At 55.3% G+C, this 16,021-nt stretch overlaps 6 protein-coding genes across 6 annotated transcripts; 3 read left to right on the forward strand and 3 right to left on the reverse strand.

The window, feature by feature from the left end:
- The first annotated feature begins 312 nt into the window (after positions 1–312).
- Positions 313–1,713, forward strand: EI97DRAFT_9923 (uncharacterized protein). The gene is made up of 3 exons (XM_033803265.1): positions 313–662; positions 715–1,634; positions 1,683–1,713. Exon 2 carries the CDS (start codon positions 717–719, stop codon positions 1,443–1,445), a length of 729 nt encoding a protein of 242 aa, XP_033658380.1. The 5' UTR covers positions 313–662; positions 715–716; the 3' UTR covers positions 1,446–1,634; positions 1,683–1,713.
- Positions 1,714–2,415: 702 nt separating this feature from the next.
- On the reverse strand, positions 2,416–3,813 carry EI97DRAFT_454084 (ornithine decarboxylase; the record flags this gene model as incomplete). The annotated part of the gene is made up of 3 exons (XM_033800508.1): positions 2,416–2,519; positions 2,572–3,528; positions 3,582–3,813. The coding sequence occupies 3 exons, from the start codon at positions 3,811–3,813 to the stop codon at positions 2,416–2,418; spliced, it is 1,293 nt and encodes a 430-aa protein (XP_033658381.1).
- Positions 3,814–4,917: 1,104 nt separating this feature from the next.
- On the reverse strand, positions 4,918–8,908 carry EI97DRAFT_428943 (uncharacterized protein). The gene is made up of 3 exons (XM_033797329.1): positions 8,580–8,908; positions 7,979–8,493; positions 4,918–7,875 (listed from the first exon to the last, which is right to left on the reverse strand). Exons 2-3 carry the CDS (start codon positions 8,418–8,420, stop codon positions 5,207–5,209), a joined length of 3,111 nt encoding a protein of 1,036 aa, XP_033658382.1. The 5' UTR covers positions 8,421–8,493; positions 8,580–8,908; the 3' UTR covers positions 4,918–5,206.
- Positions 8,909–9,784: 876 nt separating this feature from the next.
- EI97DRAFT_9963 (uncharacterized protein) lies at positions 9,785–11,291 on the forward strand. Its single transcript, XM_033803268.1, has 4 exons — positions 9,785–10,147; positions 10,198–10,965; positions 11,013–11,171; positions 11,225–11,291. Exons 1-2 carry the CDS (start codon positions 10,000–10,002, stop codon positions 10,947–10,949), a joined length of 900 nt encoding a protein of 299 aa, XP_033658383.1. The 5' UTR covers positions 9,785–9,999; the 3' UTR covers positions 10,950–10,965; positions 11,013–11,171; positions 11,225–11,291.
- Positions 11,292–11,533: 242 nt separating this feature from the next.
- Positions 11,534–13,078, forward strand: EI97DRAFT_366638 (uncharacterized protein; the record flags this gene model as incomplete). Its single annotated transcript, XM_033795043.1, has 3 exons — positions 11,534–12,295; positions 12,344–12,654; positions 12,811–13,078. 3 exons carry the CDS (start codon positions 11,534–11,536, stop codon positions 13,076–13,078), a joined length of 1,341 nt encoding a protein of 446 aa, XP_033658384.1.
- Positions 13,079–13,272: 194 nt separating this feature from the next.
- Positions 13,273–16,018, reverse strand: EI97DRAFT_409127 (uncharacterized protein). The gene is made up of 2 exons (XM_033796661.1): positions 13,793–16,018; positions 13,273–13,732 (listed from the first exon to the last, which is right to left on the reverse strand). Exons 1-2 carry the CDS (start codon positions 15,908–15,910, stop codon positions 13,598–13,600), a joined length of 2,253 nt encoding a protein of 750 aa, XP_033658385.1. The 5' UTR covers positions 15,911–16,018; the 3' UTR covers positions 13,273–13,597.
- Between the last annotated feature and the right edge of the window lie 3 nt (positions 16,019–16,021).

Raw genomic sequence — 16,021 nt, forward strand, 5'->3', positions numbered from 1 at the left:
CGGCCAGCACAGGGATGGTTGATCTTGGAGGATCCCTCCTCTGTAACGGGACTTGGTGGGGATTAGGCGTGTTTCGTAAGGAAACCCGTAATCTATCTGTACCTAGGTATCGGCACGCGCTGCCCAGGTGGGAGAGGTGAATTGGCATGCAGCGCGTCCTGTGCTGAATAGGCGAGGGTCAGCAGTGAAGGAGCATGGGAGAGGGTGAAAAGGTGGGAGAGCAGGAGAGAGCAGCGAAAGAAAGGGGTTTCCCTTTCTCCCTCTCCCGAGGGCGATTGGGGCAATGGGGATTGGTGAGTGCTAGCGCCTCCGGAGGGCAAGGCTTCTGGATTATTGGCAGCGGAGGCGAGTGAATAATAATCGATGACGAGGAATCATCAGGTGAGCCGGAAAGACGACGGCGACAAGGTCGATTGATGAGAGAGACATGGAGATTGGAGATTGCTGGAGGTTGCTAGTCGGACGCCCTTGCCTGTCCCCTTTGCGGTGTTCCTGCATCCGCTCGCTCCCAGCGGTCAATCCACCCCTTCTCCTGGTCCCTCGTGAGCACTGTTCTCGGCGGCCTCTGCTGCCTGCCTCATGAACCACATGAACTGCACTACATACTGAAACAAGCGGCGCCCTCTCTTTGTGTGTGTCGAGACTTGATGATGGCTGGATCCGTAAGCGCCTGGAGGCTTTATTACTGTGTAGTGAGGAATGCTGACTGGTTAGATATGACCGCCCATGATTTCTGCATCTTTGCCGTCCCTGGATGCATATCGCCTGCCTATCAGAGGGTTGAGTTCGAGAGCTCTCTTATTATCCTTGAATTCTGCTCCCAACTCCATGTCTCTTCACCTCCGACCACACAAGCGCATCCAACACCGCAGCATCCAAAATCCACCATTTCCGTCCCTACGGACAACACTCGTGCCTATAGCAACCCCAACTCCCTGGCTTATTATCACCATCTCCGCATTTGTGACTGGCCAGCGCTTGTGGCGGGCGGGGTGAAAAAAAGGAGTCTTGGAGGTCCGTCACCCCACGGTAGCACACATCCTCTCCATTGCACGCTCCTCATTGGCTGCATGGGAAAAGAGAGACATGTCTGTCTGTATCCCAACAAGGCGAAGCTTTCCTTGCACGGGCAAACCCCGCTCTGCAAGGACCCAGTTCGGGATCATCAACCTGTATCAAATTACCGCGCTTCCTCCAACTCCCCAGCTGCCGATAATCCCGTAATTAACGGTATCAAATCCTCCCCAGAGCAAGACAGAACTCCAGGACCGGGCGCAGCGGTTGGAAACACCAGACGTCTGATGCGCGAGGGGAATCGTACGACTTTTCGCTCCCCTGCAGCCCTGCTCCCTTCTCGAGTACTGAAAGTACGACGGGGTTGGAGCGCATGCATGCCAACAACGCGACACTATGCCCACGCCGTTCAAAAAGAAGGTGATGGTTGAGGGATATGATGTCTCCTTGTCGACGTGAACTCGACTTATCCATACCTATATAGGCCAGCTTGATCTTGCGTTTGTTGGAAAGGAAGTCGAAACTGGATCGCCCTCTTTTCTTGAACTGTTTGATCTTGGGGCGCCCGGGAGAGTTTTGGTGGAATATATGTGTGCATTGGATTGATTGCAGATGGCAGCATGCACGTAGCCGCCGACCCTTTTCTCACACGACTGCTGCTTATTTACAGTATATTCCATAATCGGAGAGTGTTTGCTGGTGAGCGAGATGCAGACACCGACGCTGCAGTCCTCGGAGTTCTATTATCCCTTATGATGCCCGCACCAGAGTCCTCCTATCGAAATCTCGTCATCTGTACAACCTCCCCACAAGCATGTGGAGATGAAGGTACAACCCGCCACCGAAAACCACCCCGACGCCTCTATTCCACTCATGCTTTTGTTACGAAGATCCCATCGCTAGGTAGTATACATATTGATGCGAGCTGAGATTTCTGCTTGTCCCCGAAATCTGTACCGTCAAGGAGTCGTGGCACGGCATTGTCGGTTCCAGCCAATAGCCCTTCCCTCCTACGAGAACAGAATAAAGAGCCACCACAGACACAAACGCTACAAGCAGCAGAACACATCAAAATCCTCAAAGATCCCTAAGGTCCCGGTAAACATTAGTCTGTCTGCCTACCCGCCGCACCATCACTTTCAAGAAGCTCTATCACAGGACAGAAAACAAAAGCACTTTTATTCCCACAGGCATATCAGACACTCCCACCGTCCATCTATCAGGGAAAAAAGCCCGCTCAACGCAGCCAGCCACCCACTACACTCACAAAACCAGCATACAGTTAATCCAGCTTACAATTAGAGAGCGTATGTTGTGTACGATAGGAAAGGTTTGGACAAGGAAAAAGCTCAATGTCTTGCCGTCCCACGAGAAGCCAGGTCGGCTTGGTCGACAGAACATCTACATGCCCAGCAGAGCCGCAGCCCCGGGCTCGCTGCAGACATAGACGACATCGTGGCTATCCGTGAACCCATTGAAGCGGGTGGCGGAACACTTGGTGTACGCTGTCATCGTCAGCTTCTCATCCAGATGCCCATGTCATGGAGATGAACTCACCTCCCATATCCTCAAAGTACAGCCAATCCCCCACATCAATCACCTGAGGGAAGTTGCAAGACTGGGCAATCACATCGATGCCATCGCACGTAGGGCCCCAGAGCGAGTACTCGATCCCCGATGGCGTATCGTAGCCGGAGCGGCGAACATCGTACATGACCTCGTTTCCGCACTTCAGCAAGCGCGGTACGGGATGCTGGTGGTCGAAGATGATGCTGGAAAAGTTCCCATAGACACCATCATTGAGATACAGCATGTACGACGTAGTGCCGAGGGTCGCGTCGTTGACGATACGGCGTGCGATGACATGGCACGCAATGGTAAAGGCCGTGGAGACGTAGTACCGACCGGGCTCGGCGATGATTCGGATCGAGGGCGGAAAGTATGCGTCCAGCGAGGCCGACAGGACCGCGGCCATGGGCTCAAAGGTTTCGTCGCCGGTGAAACCACCACCCACATCGAGCGTGTGCATCTCGAATCCGAGCGCCGCCGCTTGGTCGAAGACGAAACGGGCATCCTGGACAGCCTTGACGAACGCCTTGGGATCCGAAGCGCCAGATCCAACATGGAAGGCGACCCCAACGACATTGAGTTCGAGCTTCTTCGCAAGCTCCAAAAGCTCCGCGGTAGTATCCAGAGAAGCTCCGAACTTCTGGCTCAGACGGCACAGGCTGGCTGAATCGTCCGTCAAGATGCGCAAATACAACTCGGCCTCAGGAAAGAGCTGCTTCGTCTTGTATAACTCGTCGGCGTTATCAAACGTCATCTGCTTGACGTGACTCTGGGCTGCATAGCGAACGTACGACTTGGTCTTGCAGGGCTGGGCGTAGATGATGCGGGAAGGGTCCACGCCCATCTTCAGGACGGTCTCAATCTCGGTCTTGGATGCGCAGTCGAAGCCCACGCCCAATTCGGCCAGCAGGCGGAGCACCTGTGGGTCCGGGTTGCACTTGACGGCTGGCCGCATGTCAGCGACTTCATGCAGAGTTGCAGAGCACATGACAACCTACCATAGTGCGGCTTGACGCGTCCCAGGTTCTTCTTCCAACGGAGGTGTTGGCGGTAGACCTCGCCCAGGTCGGCTACGAAGAAGGGGTCTTCCTCGCCAACGCTGCAGGCGTCATGATCAATAGCCTCTACACGGGCCTTGAGGGCTTCCCCGATCAACTGCTTTGATTTACTGGCGCCATGGTCATACGACACGTAATTATCCACGACAGGCGCGAGAGCAGAAGGTGCCATACCCTGGTCAAGCGGACACAGGAGTAGTGGGTTTGGACCAAAAAAGGGTTGTTGACTTGGTTGTCGACGGGGACGTTAGGGAGGCCGGAAGGGCTCGAAGCCGAGGCTTGGTTGCGGGCGAGGTCTCCTCGACTCTTCCTCCTGGAGAGGAAGAACCACAGAGAGCGTCCTATGCGGCAGCTGAAGGGGGGTGGGGTCCGGGGAAGGGGTTGCGTTGGGGGAGATTAACGCACGCTCGAGATGGAAGAGGGAGGCGGACCAGTCAGGGAGGCGGGAGGTTGTTGAAGATGTGGGGAGAAGGTCGAGCAGATACAATTTGAAGGTCAAGGAGGATCAGGGCCGAAGCCGTAGTGCGCGGGGTGCCTTTGCTTCGACCAAAGGCGGTCGATGTTGAGTGAAGAGATGCGGCGAAGGGGAGCTGCGGGCAGCGAGCGGCTTTCAAGAGACACGAGGATGTCTCGAGTGAAGGCGATGGCTGAGGGATGAAGGAGAGGAGGAGGAGGGGGAGGAGAAGGGAAAAAGGAGAGGAGGGAAGAGAAAGCTGGCAGTTGGTGTGCGGGTGGTGGGGAGGGGCGGTTCGTCAATTTTCGCTCCTGCCCTGCCCAGCATGTGCGGGAGCCGGGGGGGGGATTCAAAAAAGCTCGCGCACAGGCCTCGCCTCTTTCTTAATCCGACAGTTCCCGCATGTTGCGCAGGGGGAAGAACGAACTTGTGACCTGGCTGGAAGACTGACATCACTGATGGCAGAACATTAACAACACAGGATTGAAATTGTCTCCTGCTCCAGCCACCACATGGCCGCCGCAGCCCGTTCGTGTCAGCGCCACTATTCCTTGAGGCTGCAGAGCTGAGTGCTATTCGTAGCAACATGGCTTCTCTAATCGGACAACTGTGACTGCTTGAATGGGATAAACTGCTCAATTGCAGAAGGTCTATGCAGAAGGGGGTTGAGGGTGCAGTAATCATTGGCCTTGATTGCGACGCGGCCCTACTTACATCTGGAAAGCTACGATTATATCCGGTGCTGGAATTCGATAGAACAGCTGCAGTGTGGTCGTCGTAATTAGCTGCATGCATCATGGTCGCAACAAACGCTTGCCACACTCACAGTATATCCGGACTTCAGCGAGCGGTGCACTGAGACATATCCTTCACACCGCCATTATTGCATTATCTCCCTCAACCGACAGATATCCCTCGTAGATTAATGTCTCTCCCCTTCATCACATACCCAGCAGCTGTGCCAACTCCCATCCTGGCACTTCGCCTGCATTCAGCCCAAACACACCGCCCTGCGAAGATGCCCAATCCACTCCAGAGAAAAGACGGTGTCATGCAATAAATCCGTGCTATCATGACAACAAAACTGCTCGACGCCCGCTGCCAGAGAATCCTACGCCATCCGCTGCAGGACCACCGGTACGTCGGATAGATCCAGCCCAAGCTGGTGGCTGTACCACATGTTTTTGCGGCTCGCAGCGCTGTGCAGCTGCCGCGTCGTACCTGCACTGCCACTGCTCCCGTAGCCACGTGCTTCGTATCCATGGTAGAGTCCGCCGTCAGACCGGTTACATATCGCCGTCGATGAGATAGACTTCTGCAAAGCGGATCCATGTTTCATCCGAGGAGAGCTGGATTGCGAAGCTTCTTCCTGCTCATGCAAGCCTCCTTCTATCGATCTACGACGCTGGTTCCAGAGTCGCGCATATGGCTGCCAATCCTGCCGTTCGGGCAGTGGCACCATCTGGTAATACCCGTCATACTGTCCGACAAGCTGAGAGACCATGGGTCCCCGTCCGGTCGAACGAGCACGAAAGCGCGGGCCCGGGTGGACTCGTGAAGCGTGTGCAGCCTCAACGCCTGAGGCCGGAGATTGCGCATCATACGGATGCGGGCTCGGAGCATGCACGCTGTGCGAGAAGGTTTGAAGAGACCGCCTGTTCCGTAGGCCTCCTCCCAAAGCCATTGCTGCACCAACATCTAGATTGGCATCATGATAGCTTCGCGGACGCTGGCCCAGCATCGGCCTCTGCAGTCTTTCTGCTCGCGGTTGGCCTCGCTCCATACTCCCCATATGGGCAAATTCAGCAGCCGTCTTCGAATCCATGCCAACCATCGACTGCGCCCGGGTAAACCCATCGCCTAGCTGGTGAGCATGGGTCGCTGAAGTGGCAACCGACCTAGGCCTAGCAGACATCGCCGCATCGTAGGGAGACCGACCCAGCGTGGAGCCGATAGTGCCCAGTTCGACAACCTGCAAGGGAGCACTATCGGCATTCTTCACATCCTTTGTTTTGCTGGCGGGGTCTTTGCCACGTAGTGCCGACAAACTTCGCCTAATACTGACCGTCGATGACCTTAAGTAGCCTTCAGTATAAGCTCGCAGATGATGTCTACCCCGAGGAGGCGGAGCAGGAGATGGGGCTGTAAAGTCCAGAGAGATGGCTGCAGATGCCGCAGTAGAAGGGGTATCCACGGTGGGCTCCTCAAGATTGGTGTGCTCTGCCGACAAAAAGGTCCGTGTCAAGCACTCCATCTCAGGACTAGCGGATAGCCGGCGGACGAACTTCGCTCTGATATCATGAGGAACATTGGGTATCATGCCCTCGGCCGGTTGGCAGGACTGAACAATGGGCAGATCGGGCATGGACGGTCGCCGCTTCTGCAAGCGATTCTGAACCGCACTTGCATTTTCTGTGGTCAGCTTAGACAGGGCAGAAGAGATACTCCGGGTTGGAGTAGGGCTTGTTGGAATACTAGCAGCTGTAGATTTCTCTCCTGCTTCCAGCAGAGCCAGTTGGGTGTCCAGCGCCTGGTCCCATGCCTGCGGCAATCCCCCAGTGTCGGTCTCGGTTCTCTCTGTTGTATTGTGGTCATTGAGTGGGAGCGATGGCAGCGGCTTTTGGGAGATGGGGAGAGCTAGCATTTCTTCAAAGTCATAGAGGCTCCCGGAACCATCATCGACGACGATGGGTTTACATGTCAAGTGCTCGGCCGCATCCATCTCTTCAGAACGCTCATGAACAGAGTCCCATTTAGCAGTGTCGCGACAAGAAGCTCGAAAACTGCCGCTTGAGGAGTAGCCAGAGTCTGCCGTGCTGGGTGTAGGTCGTCTGAGCGGCCTTGCATTCCTCGGTTTCGAATCGAGTTGCGCTGGTTGCTGCATGGAGCTTGAGGCGGAGGTGCGCTCTAGGATGTTGTCAGGTTCAGCAAAGATGGTGCCGTCCAGAATGTCCAGAGCCTCTTTTCTGAATGTGGGAATGCGGTCCGAGAAGGGGTCGACGACACCGTCATGATGCACAGCGCCCACGACCCCAGGATCGCGCACAGGAGACTCGGCCATGCCGTCTGTGGCAAGTGTGTCGGCACTCTTATTTACCACCTTCAACCGCCCCTTCGGCATCTCTGGCGGTGGTTCGAATTCGAACGGTCGCGCAGGCTTGGGAGGAGTTATTGGTCGGATTGATTTGGTGGTCTTCCTGCCGTGCCTCGCACCATTGATGTGACGGAGTAAAGGCGACGTGTCGGGGAGGATAGAGGACTTGCTTCTGAAATGCCCGCGCCTGCGCTCAGCCTTCAACACGATAGGGCTGGCTTCGCTTGCAGACGCAGAGAAGTAATCCTCTTCCTGGCATAAATCGGAGTTGGACCTGCGTCGTGAGATTCTGCGTGCACTCGCTGCTGGAGACGGCGCCCCATTTGTGACGACGAGTGAACCCAGCTTGAAGGAGCCAAGGTGCGAGTATTCCATATCACCAGGGGTACGGGCACGCGGGGAGGGAGATTCCCGACCTTCTTCGGCCAAGTCGAGCGCTGCTAGCCCGCTCAGCTGCGAGCTACCCATCATCTCCACCTTCCACTTGTGCTCCTGAGCAGAGTTTGGTGGCTTCCATGAGCTCCAAGATCTGCGGAGGGAATTGGTTTGGGAGTTTCGGGTTGCTAGCCCGGGCGTAGAAATCAGTGAACGATGGCGTATCAGGGACGAAGTGGACCGGCTGAGAAGAGAAGACCTGCCACTCGATGTGTTCTCAGGAGCAGGTGAGGAAGGCTGAAGGGCTTCATCTGAAACGGCGGGTCAGTCAGGTACTGTCCCATTCACGTCGAGGGAAAGTCTGATATCGACTCGAGAATCTAGGAGGATGATCAGGTCTAAGAAGCAACGTACGCAAGGCGGCCAGATCCTCTGGAGAGGCACTTTTCCTGACCTCGTGCAGGATCTTAAGAGCTGTCTCCATATCCACATGGTGGGCTTGCGTGCCGAGGGAAGCCTTTGAGCGAGGCAAGGCAGATAACCTGCCATTGGGATCACGGCCATTTTGGGAGGTCACCGAATTGGACCGAGACAGGCTGGAGAGGCGCACCTGCACTTGTGTGGCCAACTCCTCCCACGTCTCATCGGCTTTCGAACCCAAACCGCAACTGAACTCTGTCCGCAGCGGAGAGCTCCCTATACTCCTCTCCTTCCGCCTGGTGACGGTAGTGTCTGCGAACTTGGAGGCTACGGAGACTGGGGAGCCGTTCTTGGGAGATGGGCTCGGGGAATTGGTGTTTGTTTTGGGCTTGGAGAGGCGGTTCTGGTTACCTCGAATGCTCTGAGCGTTGCCCATGATCCGAAGGGAATAGGTAGTGGCACTCTGACGCCGGGCTCAAGACTGAGGCACGAACATTGGGGGCCGTGGGCTGGAGAGAGAGCGAGCAGTGTCAGCGAGCAATGTCGGCCAGCAGAGGGGATCCGTGAGGGGTAAGGATATCAGAGCGGAGCTTACCTATCTGTTGTTCTTCTCAACGGTGCTACGCCGGGTGCTGGGGCTGGGACAAGTGGGCGTGTAGGGATTACACGGCGGGAGAGAGAAGGTTCAACAAGAACACACAACCTCTTCTTGGAGCCAGGTCAGCCAGGTGCAAGTGCAAAGGTTAAATGGCACGGAAGACGAAGCCATGCAGACGAGCGGCGTGTTGGCAAGGTGGAACTGGGCAGGTGGAGGAATGGCATTTTCCAGGAGTAGACTGTTCGATGCTGAGAGTGGGATTAACGGAGAACTTGGAAGCTCTGGCATGGACTCCGCAGATGAAACTCGCGCGCACGGCCCGCATTGAGGCGTTGCGAGCCGTTGTCGCCAATCAGTGTGGGGCAAGCAGAGACGCGTGGAGGCCCTGGATCCCTGAGCGCATCGCAAGGAATACATAATAATACACGGGAGATAAATGCAGGCTTCCTTCACCTCTCCTTTCACCGTTTCCCATCCATCCATGGATTCCGCCTTCTTTGCCATTTGGCACCTTATTGTGTCATATTTTGCCGTGCCCAGTTTTCCACTTCGCCAACATTGAACTGCACTAATGTGTGTTCCTCTGAGCTCCCACTCGGCTGCTCTTTCTCCCCCGATGCCCGCCCTGCCTTGTAGCACCTTGTTCTGCAGGGAACTGCTGCTATGGAAGCATCCTCTGCTCTGTATCCCGTACATGCAAAAGTAACAAGTAGATGAGGCCCAGTCTCTGCCTTGTGACGACTGGTGGAGCCGAGATTGCACTTGCAATGGAAGAGATGCCTTCGCACTCGCTTCCATTATTACATTATTCGCTTCCATCTCAACCACCTTCAGCAGCATTGGCCCAGCACGCACCCCAGATGGATCCTGCTGCACAGGCTGTGCCAGCGAGCTCCAGCCTCCGCTTCCTTTCCCCGCATTTTCCCACGTCTTTCGATGCAAGCCGTCGCCAACACCGCGAGCAGGAAGGAGAGCGCGTCTTTTCATCTCTTTTGTCAAAAAATATATCCGAATCGACACGGTGATATTAGGTTCTCCTAGCCCAACCACTTCCGACTGCCGGACAACGGCAGACGCCTCCCGCCTCGGCAATCGGCACAGGGGCCCGTCTTGGCAATTGTGATGTCATCGCACGACCGCCTCGTCAACCATGCTCAGCCACCAGGAACCTTCAACTGCTCAACATGGCGCCGACATTTTCTCCTCCATCTTCCTGTTTCTCCCCTTCATTCTCCCAATAACTGTGCATTTGTAGATTGTTTCTGCCGCATTTGCTTTCTCGTTGCCGTTTGCCCTCTCTGTCGGCTGTTGTTCGATATTCCTGCAGAGTCTATCGCGAGCTGCGCCAGACATCCATTAGATATTTCAACGTCCGAATCTACAGCAATCCCTCCTACTCTCTCCCTTGCAACACAGCATGTGGTACATATCATACTGGTTCTGGCCCGTCTTCAGCGCCCTCGTGTGGGCCGCCATGCTGATAACCATGTTGGTCGTTTGGGCCACAGACGGCTATCCTAAGTATCCGTCCATGGAGCAAACCCAGACTATAGCATACATATCCGGTAGGGTGTGAGCTTCTCCCTTTGGCGCGTCCCTTACTGACCCATCTCAGATATTGGCGCCCAGGGCCTCAAGCCTTTCTTCATCACCATGTCGACTATAACCGTCGTCTCCTTCAACGTAAACTTCATCCTCGAGCGCTGGCTTCGACACACCGGCCGCCTCGCTCCCAACACCTCTGTCTGGCAAAAGATTTGGTCTCTCGCATCTGTCATCGCTGCCATCGCCGGCGGAGTCGGCCTCATCCTCGTCACCGTTTTTGATACCCTCCATCACCCCCGCAAGCATCGCGTATTCCTCGGCCTCTTCATAGGCGGCTACATTGTCAGCGCCATCTTCATCTGCTGGGAATATCAACGTCTGGGATACTATTACAGAAGCGAATCCATCCTGCGCTACTCCTTCTGGATCAAGCTCTTTTTCATCATCGTCGAGGTCGCCCTCGCCATTGCATTCGGCGTCGCCGGTAACCAGAAAAAGTACAACGTCGGCGCCGTTCTGGAATGGGTCATCGCATTCATCTTCTTCTTCTACGTCCTCAGCTTCCTCATCGATTTCATGCCCGCCGTGAGGCACAAGGGGCGGCAGAGCAGAGCGACGGAAATGGATGTCGCTCTTGCCGAGGGAGGTGATCAGATGGCGGCAGAGAGGGGGTATTTCCGTGGTGGTGCCGCAGCCCAAGAGCATGGGAACGGCTACACCAACGGATATATGAATGGGCACGCGAATGGTGACACCAACGGTCACCTCAACGCCCATAAACCTCCCGCACCTGCGGCCGTCCCTCCGTCTAGAAATTTCTAGGTCGTAAGATACCCTCGTATGTTTTTCCTGATCTTCTATTCTTAACTCATGCCCATTGATAAGACGTATGGCTCCTCGGTGGATAACCTTTTTTTTTGCTCCTTACTTTTTTTCCTTGTTAGGGCATTTGTAGCAACCCGGCTCTGGGATCTGTTTTCAAGCGACTTGCATGGACATGGAGTATAGACGAAACTTTGGGAGCATGAGGAAGGGATATTTAACATGTAGATAGATAAGCGGTTAATGTGACGTATGATCATGCTAGATCTGCTCACCTCTACTATACCTTGGTCTTTTCCGCGCGACGAACAACAATATTTTCGTTTCTTTCCTCGGACGACACATCATCCAGCATGTATCAAGAATCTCCTTCAACGTCAAGATCCATGGAGAGGTTTAATAGTGTCAATCGCAGTAAGCCAAATCACGTGATCATGCTGCCTCAAATTGCCAAGTCGATGTCATAGCGCTCTCTGAACTTTTGAACCCCCAATCGCAAAACGTAAGCGGTCCAGCAACAACAAGTGAAAACCAGCACCCATGCCAACGATACCCCTTCCCCGACAGTAAAAGCACGCGCGACCATGACCACCACGCCCTTCAAAATCTCCTTCTCGACCGCCAAACCCGCCGCCACCAAAAGCGGCGTCAACCCATTCAACAAGCGGCCCTCGTCCACCACCGCCCCGAGCCACGAACCCCCGACCAAGCGCGGCCGCCTGCTCGGCGACGACGAGCCCGAGGAGAAGGAGGAGAGATTGGAGATTGCGGGGTACGATGTCACTGCCGGCGGTGCCATCAGGGTAGGCGGGGAGAAGGCGGAGAAGGCGCCGTTGGTGATTCCTTGCTTGCCGAATGAGGGGCGATGGGCAGGGTTGGGGTCGAGGGAGGGGGGGAAGGAGGAGGAGGAGGAGAAGAAGAAGAAGGGCAAGGAAGAAGAGGATGAGTCCAAAGAACACGAAGAGCCCGTATCCTACGGCTTGACCATCGTCCGCAAATCGCCTCCCGCCGCCCAACGCAATGGCACAACGACGACCACAACGACGACGACTACCACCACCACCACACAGGAAGAACCGCCCGCCGAAGAAGACGACGCCAACCTAACCGAAGAACAGCGACTCGAGAAGCGCGCCCTCGCCGCCCTGCTCAACCCGGACGCCTCGGCCAACAAAACCGTTATCCCCATCCACCCAGACGAAGACGCCGCCTTCTCGCACGACTATGCGTCCGCGCCCGACGCACCCAGTCTGGACGACTACACTGCCGTTCCCGTCGACGGGTTCGGCGCCGCACTGCTACGGGGTATGGGGTGGAGGGATGGGGAACCGATTGGGCGGAAAAGAGTGGGTGGGTCGACGACAACCACAACACCAACAACAAGCGCAGGCAAGGAAGCGAAACCGAGGGAAATCAAACGGCGACCGGAGTTTCTGGGGATCGGAGCCAAGGAGGATAAAGTGGTGGGGGGCAGCGGGACGAGCGGGTGGAAGAGGGGCAAGAAAGAGGGGGATGCGGGCGGGTATTTGCCTGTTGTGTTGAGGAATTCGAGGACGGGGGAGATTTTGACCGAGGAGCAGTTGAAGGAGAGGATGGAGAGGGAGAAGTTGGTGGAGGAGGAGAAGGAGGGGGGTAGCAGTAGGGATGGCAAGAGGGAGAGGGAAAAGGAGAGGGAGAGGCGGAGGGATCGATATGATGACGACTCGTACGAAGAAGAGGAGAAGAGAGACCGCAGGCGTCGTGAGAGGGAGCGTGAGCGTGAGCGGGACGGGAAGGACCGAGACCGGACTCCCGATTCCAGAGACGAAAGGAAGAAAGAACGGGACCGGTATCGTCGTCGTGATGACGATAGTCGGGACAGTCGCGACAAGCGTGATCGTGGTCGAGACCGAGACGGTGACAAGAGCCGTACTAGCGAGCGGGAGAGGGAGAGTGAACGAGATAGAGATAGAGATTCTCGCCGCAAGGAAAAAGAGGGTGACCGTCGCCGCCGCGACGACTACGACTCCTACGATGAGGAGCGTCGGCGCGAGAAGAAGCGGGAGCGGGAACGTAGAGACAGGGATAGGGATAGGGAACGGAGTCTTGATAGCGAGGATAGGAGGAAGCGCCGGAGGGAGTATGGATGAGTTTGAGGGTTTGGAGGAGAGGAAGAGGAATTATAGCTGAATTCTGCTCCTCCCTTCTCGCACCGCGCTCTGTTCTCCATGCCATATATCAAAAAAGGTTGGGTCGTTTGGATGCTGGAATAGTGTAGATACCCTTATAGAATAAGCACTGCACGGTCTTCAGAAAGCGTTCACCATGTCTGGTACTCTTCAACTACGCTTGGAAGCTGAACTTGAGTGTGATGACGACTAGCTACAGTCAATATCCCCAAACTGTCATTCACACATGCATATTACTATAGTGCGTACATATACCGTACAATCTTCCTCAAAAGCCGAAGATGCATACCAGCATCATTCCCCTCCCCTCCTCGCCTCATTTGTTTTCCTGATACCCATCACGAAACCCATAAAGTGGGATGTGGATAATTCCGCACCCCGTTCCTTCCCAAACCCAACCAGAACGCCCAAACACCCGGCATGATATACATATTTCGTACAAGAGTTATACAGCCAGGATTGGAAAAGGAGACCACTACGCTACGCGACGTTACCCGCCAAACCCAGAAACAGCGCCTGAGCCGCCAGTTGAAGCGTCCAGATGCCGACCTTCTTGATCCTCCGTTTCCGGGCGCGATTATCGTCCAGGACGTCGCGGGCAAAGGCATCGTACATCTGCATTCCGGCGTTAGCCATGGTCAATCCAGTAAGCTGCAATAGATGGAAATCACTCACCTCCCTCGACACATCCTCCATCAACCCGCTATCGTAAATCGTCCAACTCCCATCGAAATCACTCGCGCGCTTCACAACCCTGCAATTCACCGGGATAAACGTCTTCTTCGAATTGATGTACGCGACAATCGGCCGCACCAGCGCATTATTCACGTACGAGATGTCGCGCGTAAATATGGGAACGGCGGCTCGAACATCGTTGAGATGGACGCGCACATCCATGATGATGAAACGGTTATCGTTTTCCGAGGAGCGTTCCGCCGCCTTTTGTGCGGCTTCAGACTTCTCTTCCTCGAAGTCGTGCGCGTGGTCGGTGAAATGCTTGTGCGTGCTTGACACGGTTGCTTCCATGCGGTCGTACATGTCTGACATGACTTTTGCGATGCTCTCCTCGTTATCGCTGGGAATCATGACATCTGCGACTATGTCGACGTTCCCTTCGTAGATCCAGGAGAATGGACCTTCGTAGCCGCGGTTGAGATGGTCGATGTTGAGCCCGTCTATCCGGATACGGCTCTGCTTCTTCCATGTGCGGCCGCCTTCGGCGTCGACGCCGTTGGTGAGTTGTGCGCCGGTGTAGTTGTGCGTTTGGCGCGGGTGGATGGTGAAGAGGGAGTTGTCGAATGAGCCAGACATGTTGTTCGCGGATAGGAAGTCATAGAAGAGCCACTGCTTGCGCAACTGCGGGAGGTCACAGGAGTAGATGCTCACAGAGAATGGTCGGAAATTCTTGGGTTGGTAGATAGTCACCAGCAAATCCTCCATCTTGAATGAGTCGAGCTCAAAATCGCCGGGCTGGTGCTCATGCTTGTAGGTCCGCGGGTCCACATACTCCTCGGGGTCTCTGAGGGAGGTTCTATCCACCACACCGCGAATTCCCTTGATTTCCACGTTCTTGAGCAGTCCCTTGCCGTTGAGCCATTTGGAGAAGGACAGAGTGACATTAACCGTGTCAATCGATATATCGAACTGAGTATAGTTTGTGTCTTCTTCCTCTTCTACTCCTTCAGCAGCATCACGGTCTTTGTGTGCCATTGCAGCAGCCGCTGCGGCTGCGGATGTCTGCGAGCCCTTGCTGACCTTGGCCCGTCCCTGACCAGGGCGCCGGGAGACAAAGACCTTGCTGAACGAGATAACGCCATCTCTCCACTTGGGTACGACTGCAGATTCGAAGACAACCTTGATACCTGACGACTTGGTGAGGTAATTGCCAATCCACTTCGCCAGCGTCTCCTGCGCAAAAACAGTGTTGATCAGGAAGATTGTGAGCGAGAAGAACGTCGTTGTCCCCACGATAACCCACAGAATATGCGCCGCTAAAATCCACGAAAACAGTGCGTAGATCTCGTCCGCATTGAACGGACGAGTGCTCCTGATGGTGAGCCATTTGAAATGAACCTTCATCCGCGACCAGAAGCCCGATGCTGCCTCCAGCAACTCCTGTTTGGTGGGTCTATAAAGATGCGGCAATGAGTTTGGAAGACGATCCAGCAGATGCTTCGCTGATGATGGGTCCGACTCTGGGTTGGTATCGTTCGGCTCCGCTGGATTTGGGGGTGCACTGGGTTGGGGAGAAAGTTCGGCCTTAGGTGCGGACTGCTGGGGAGCGGGCGGTGGATACCCTGCGCTGGAGGACTGAGAGGTGGTGGCATCAGAACCGTGCGGTTGAGACGCAGGAGCTCCTTGCGGGCTCCTTTTTGTGCCATCAGTCAGTGAGCTCTTGCTCCGTCGGTTTAATTCTCCTAGTCTCCTGACTCTTTGAGACGCATGATTATGGAAGTCTCTTCTCCATGCCAAGCTTGCAGCTATTGTGACGGACTCGTGGAGGCGAGGCGAGGTGGATGTGTGGTGCCGGAGGAGCAATGAAGAGCCCGGATGGACAATGGCTGACAGGGATGTGGGGTCTGCATTCTTCGACAACAGCGGAAATCTGGGCGGAGACGGGCTCGAAAACCCTCTAGAGAGGTGAAATGGTCCGTCGAACGTCGCTATTCGGCGTGCACCTCCATTCAGTCCCGTCGTTGGTGTAAAAGCCGCAGAACGCGGTATCTTCGGCGGGTCGACGACATTGCGTTTGATAGAGGCGCCGACCGAAAAGCCTACTACATTTCTTTTCATTATCGACGCGGGTGTAACATGGCGGCCAACGAGACTCAGCTGGTCCGGCGACAGTTTGGAAGCAGTGGGTCGAAGAGTGTGTGAGCGTGGTGGCTGGATGACGTTCTGCTA

The sequence above is a fragment of the Westerdykella ornata genome, assembly GCF_010094085.1.
Source record: "Westerdykella ornata strain CBS 379.55 unplaced genomic scaffold EI97scaffold_1, whole genome shotgun sequence".
Taxonomy (NCBI): domain Eukaryota; kingdom Fungi; phylum Ascomycota; class Dothideomycetes; order Pleosporales; family Sporormiaceae; genus Westerdykella; species Westerdykella ornata.

Bases quoted from the DNA above. Each gene is read 5' to 3' on its own strand.
- EI97DRAFT_428943 (XM_033797329.1), bottom strand. From the start codon at position 8,420: ATGGGCAACGCTCAGAGCATTCGAGGTAACCAGAACCGCCTCTCCAAG. The intron at 7,876-7,978 runs GTACGTTGCTTC...CCGCCGTTTCAG, and splicing joins AGAGGATCTGGCCGCCTTGC to ATGAAGCCCTTCAGCCTTCC.
- EI97DRAFT_9923 (XM_033803265.1), top strand. From the start codon at position 717: ATGACCGCCCATGATTTCTGCATCTTTGCCGTCCCTGGATGCATATCG.
- EI97DRAFT_9963 (XM_033803268.1), top strand. From the start codon at position 10,000: ATGTGGTACATATCATACTGGTTCTGGCCCGTCTTCAGCGCCCTCGTG. The intron at 10,148-10,197 runs GTAGGGTGTGAG...GACCCATCTCAG, and splicing joins GACTATAGCATACATATCCG to ATATTGGCGCCCAGGGCCTC.
- EI97DRAFT_409127 (XM_033796661.1), bottom strand. From the start codon at position 15,910: ATGAAAAGAAATGTAGTAGGCTTTTCGGTCGGCGCCTCTATCAAACGC. The intron at 13,733-13,792 runs GTGAGTGATTTC...GCCGGAATGCAG, and splicing joins TGGAGGATGTGTCGAGGGAG to ATGTACGATGCCTTTGCCCG.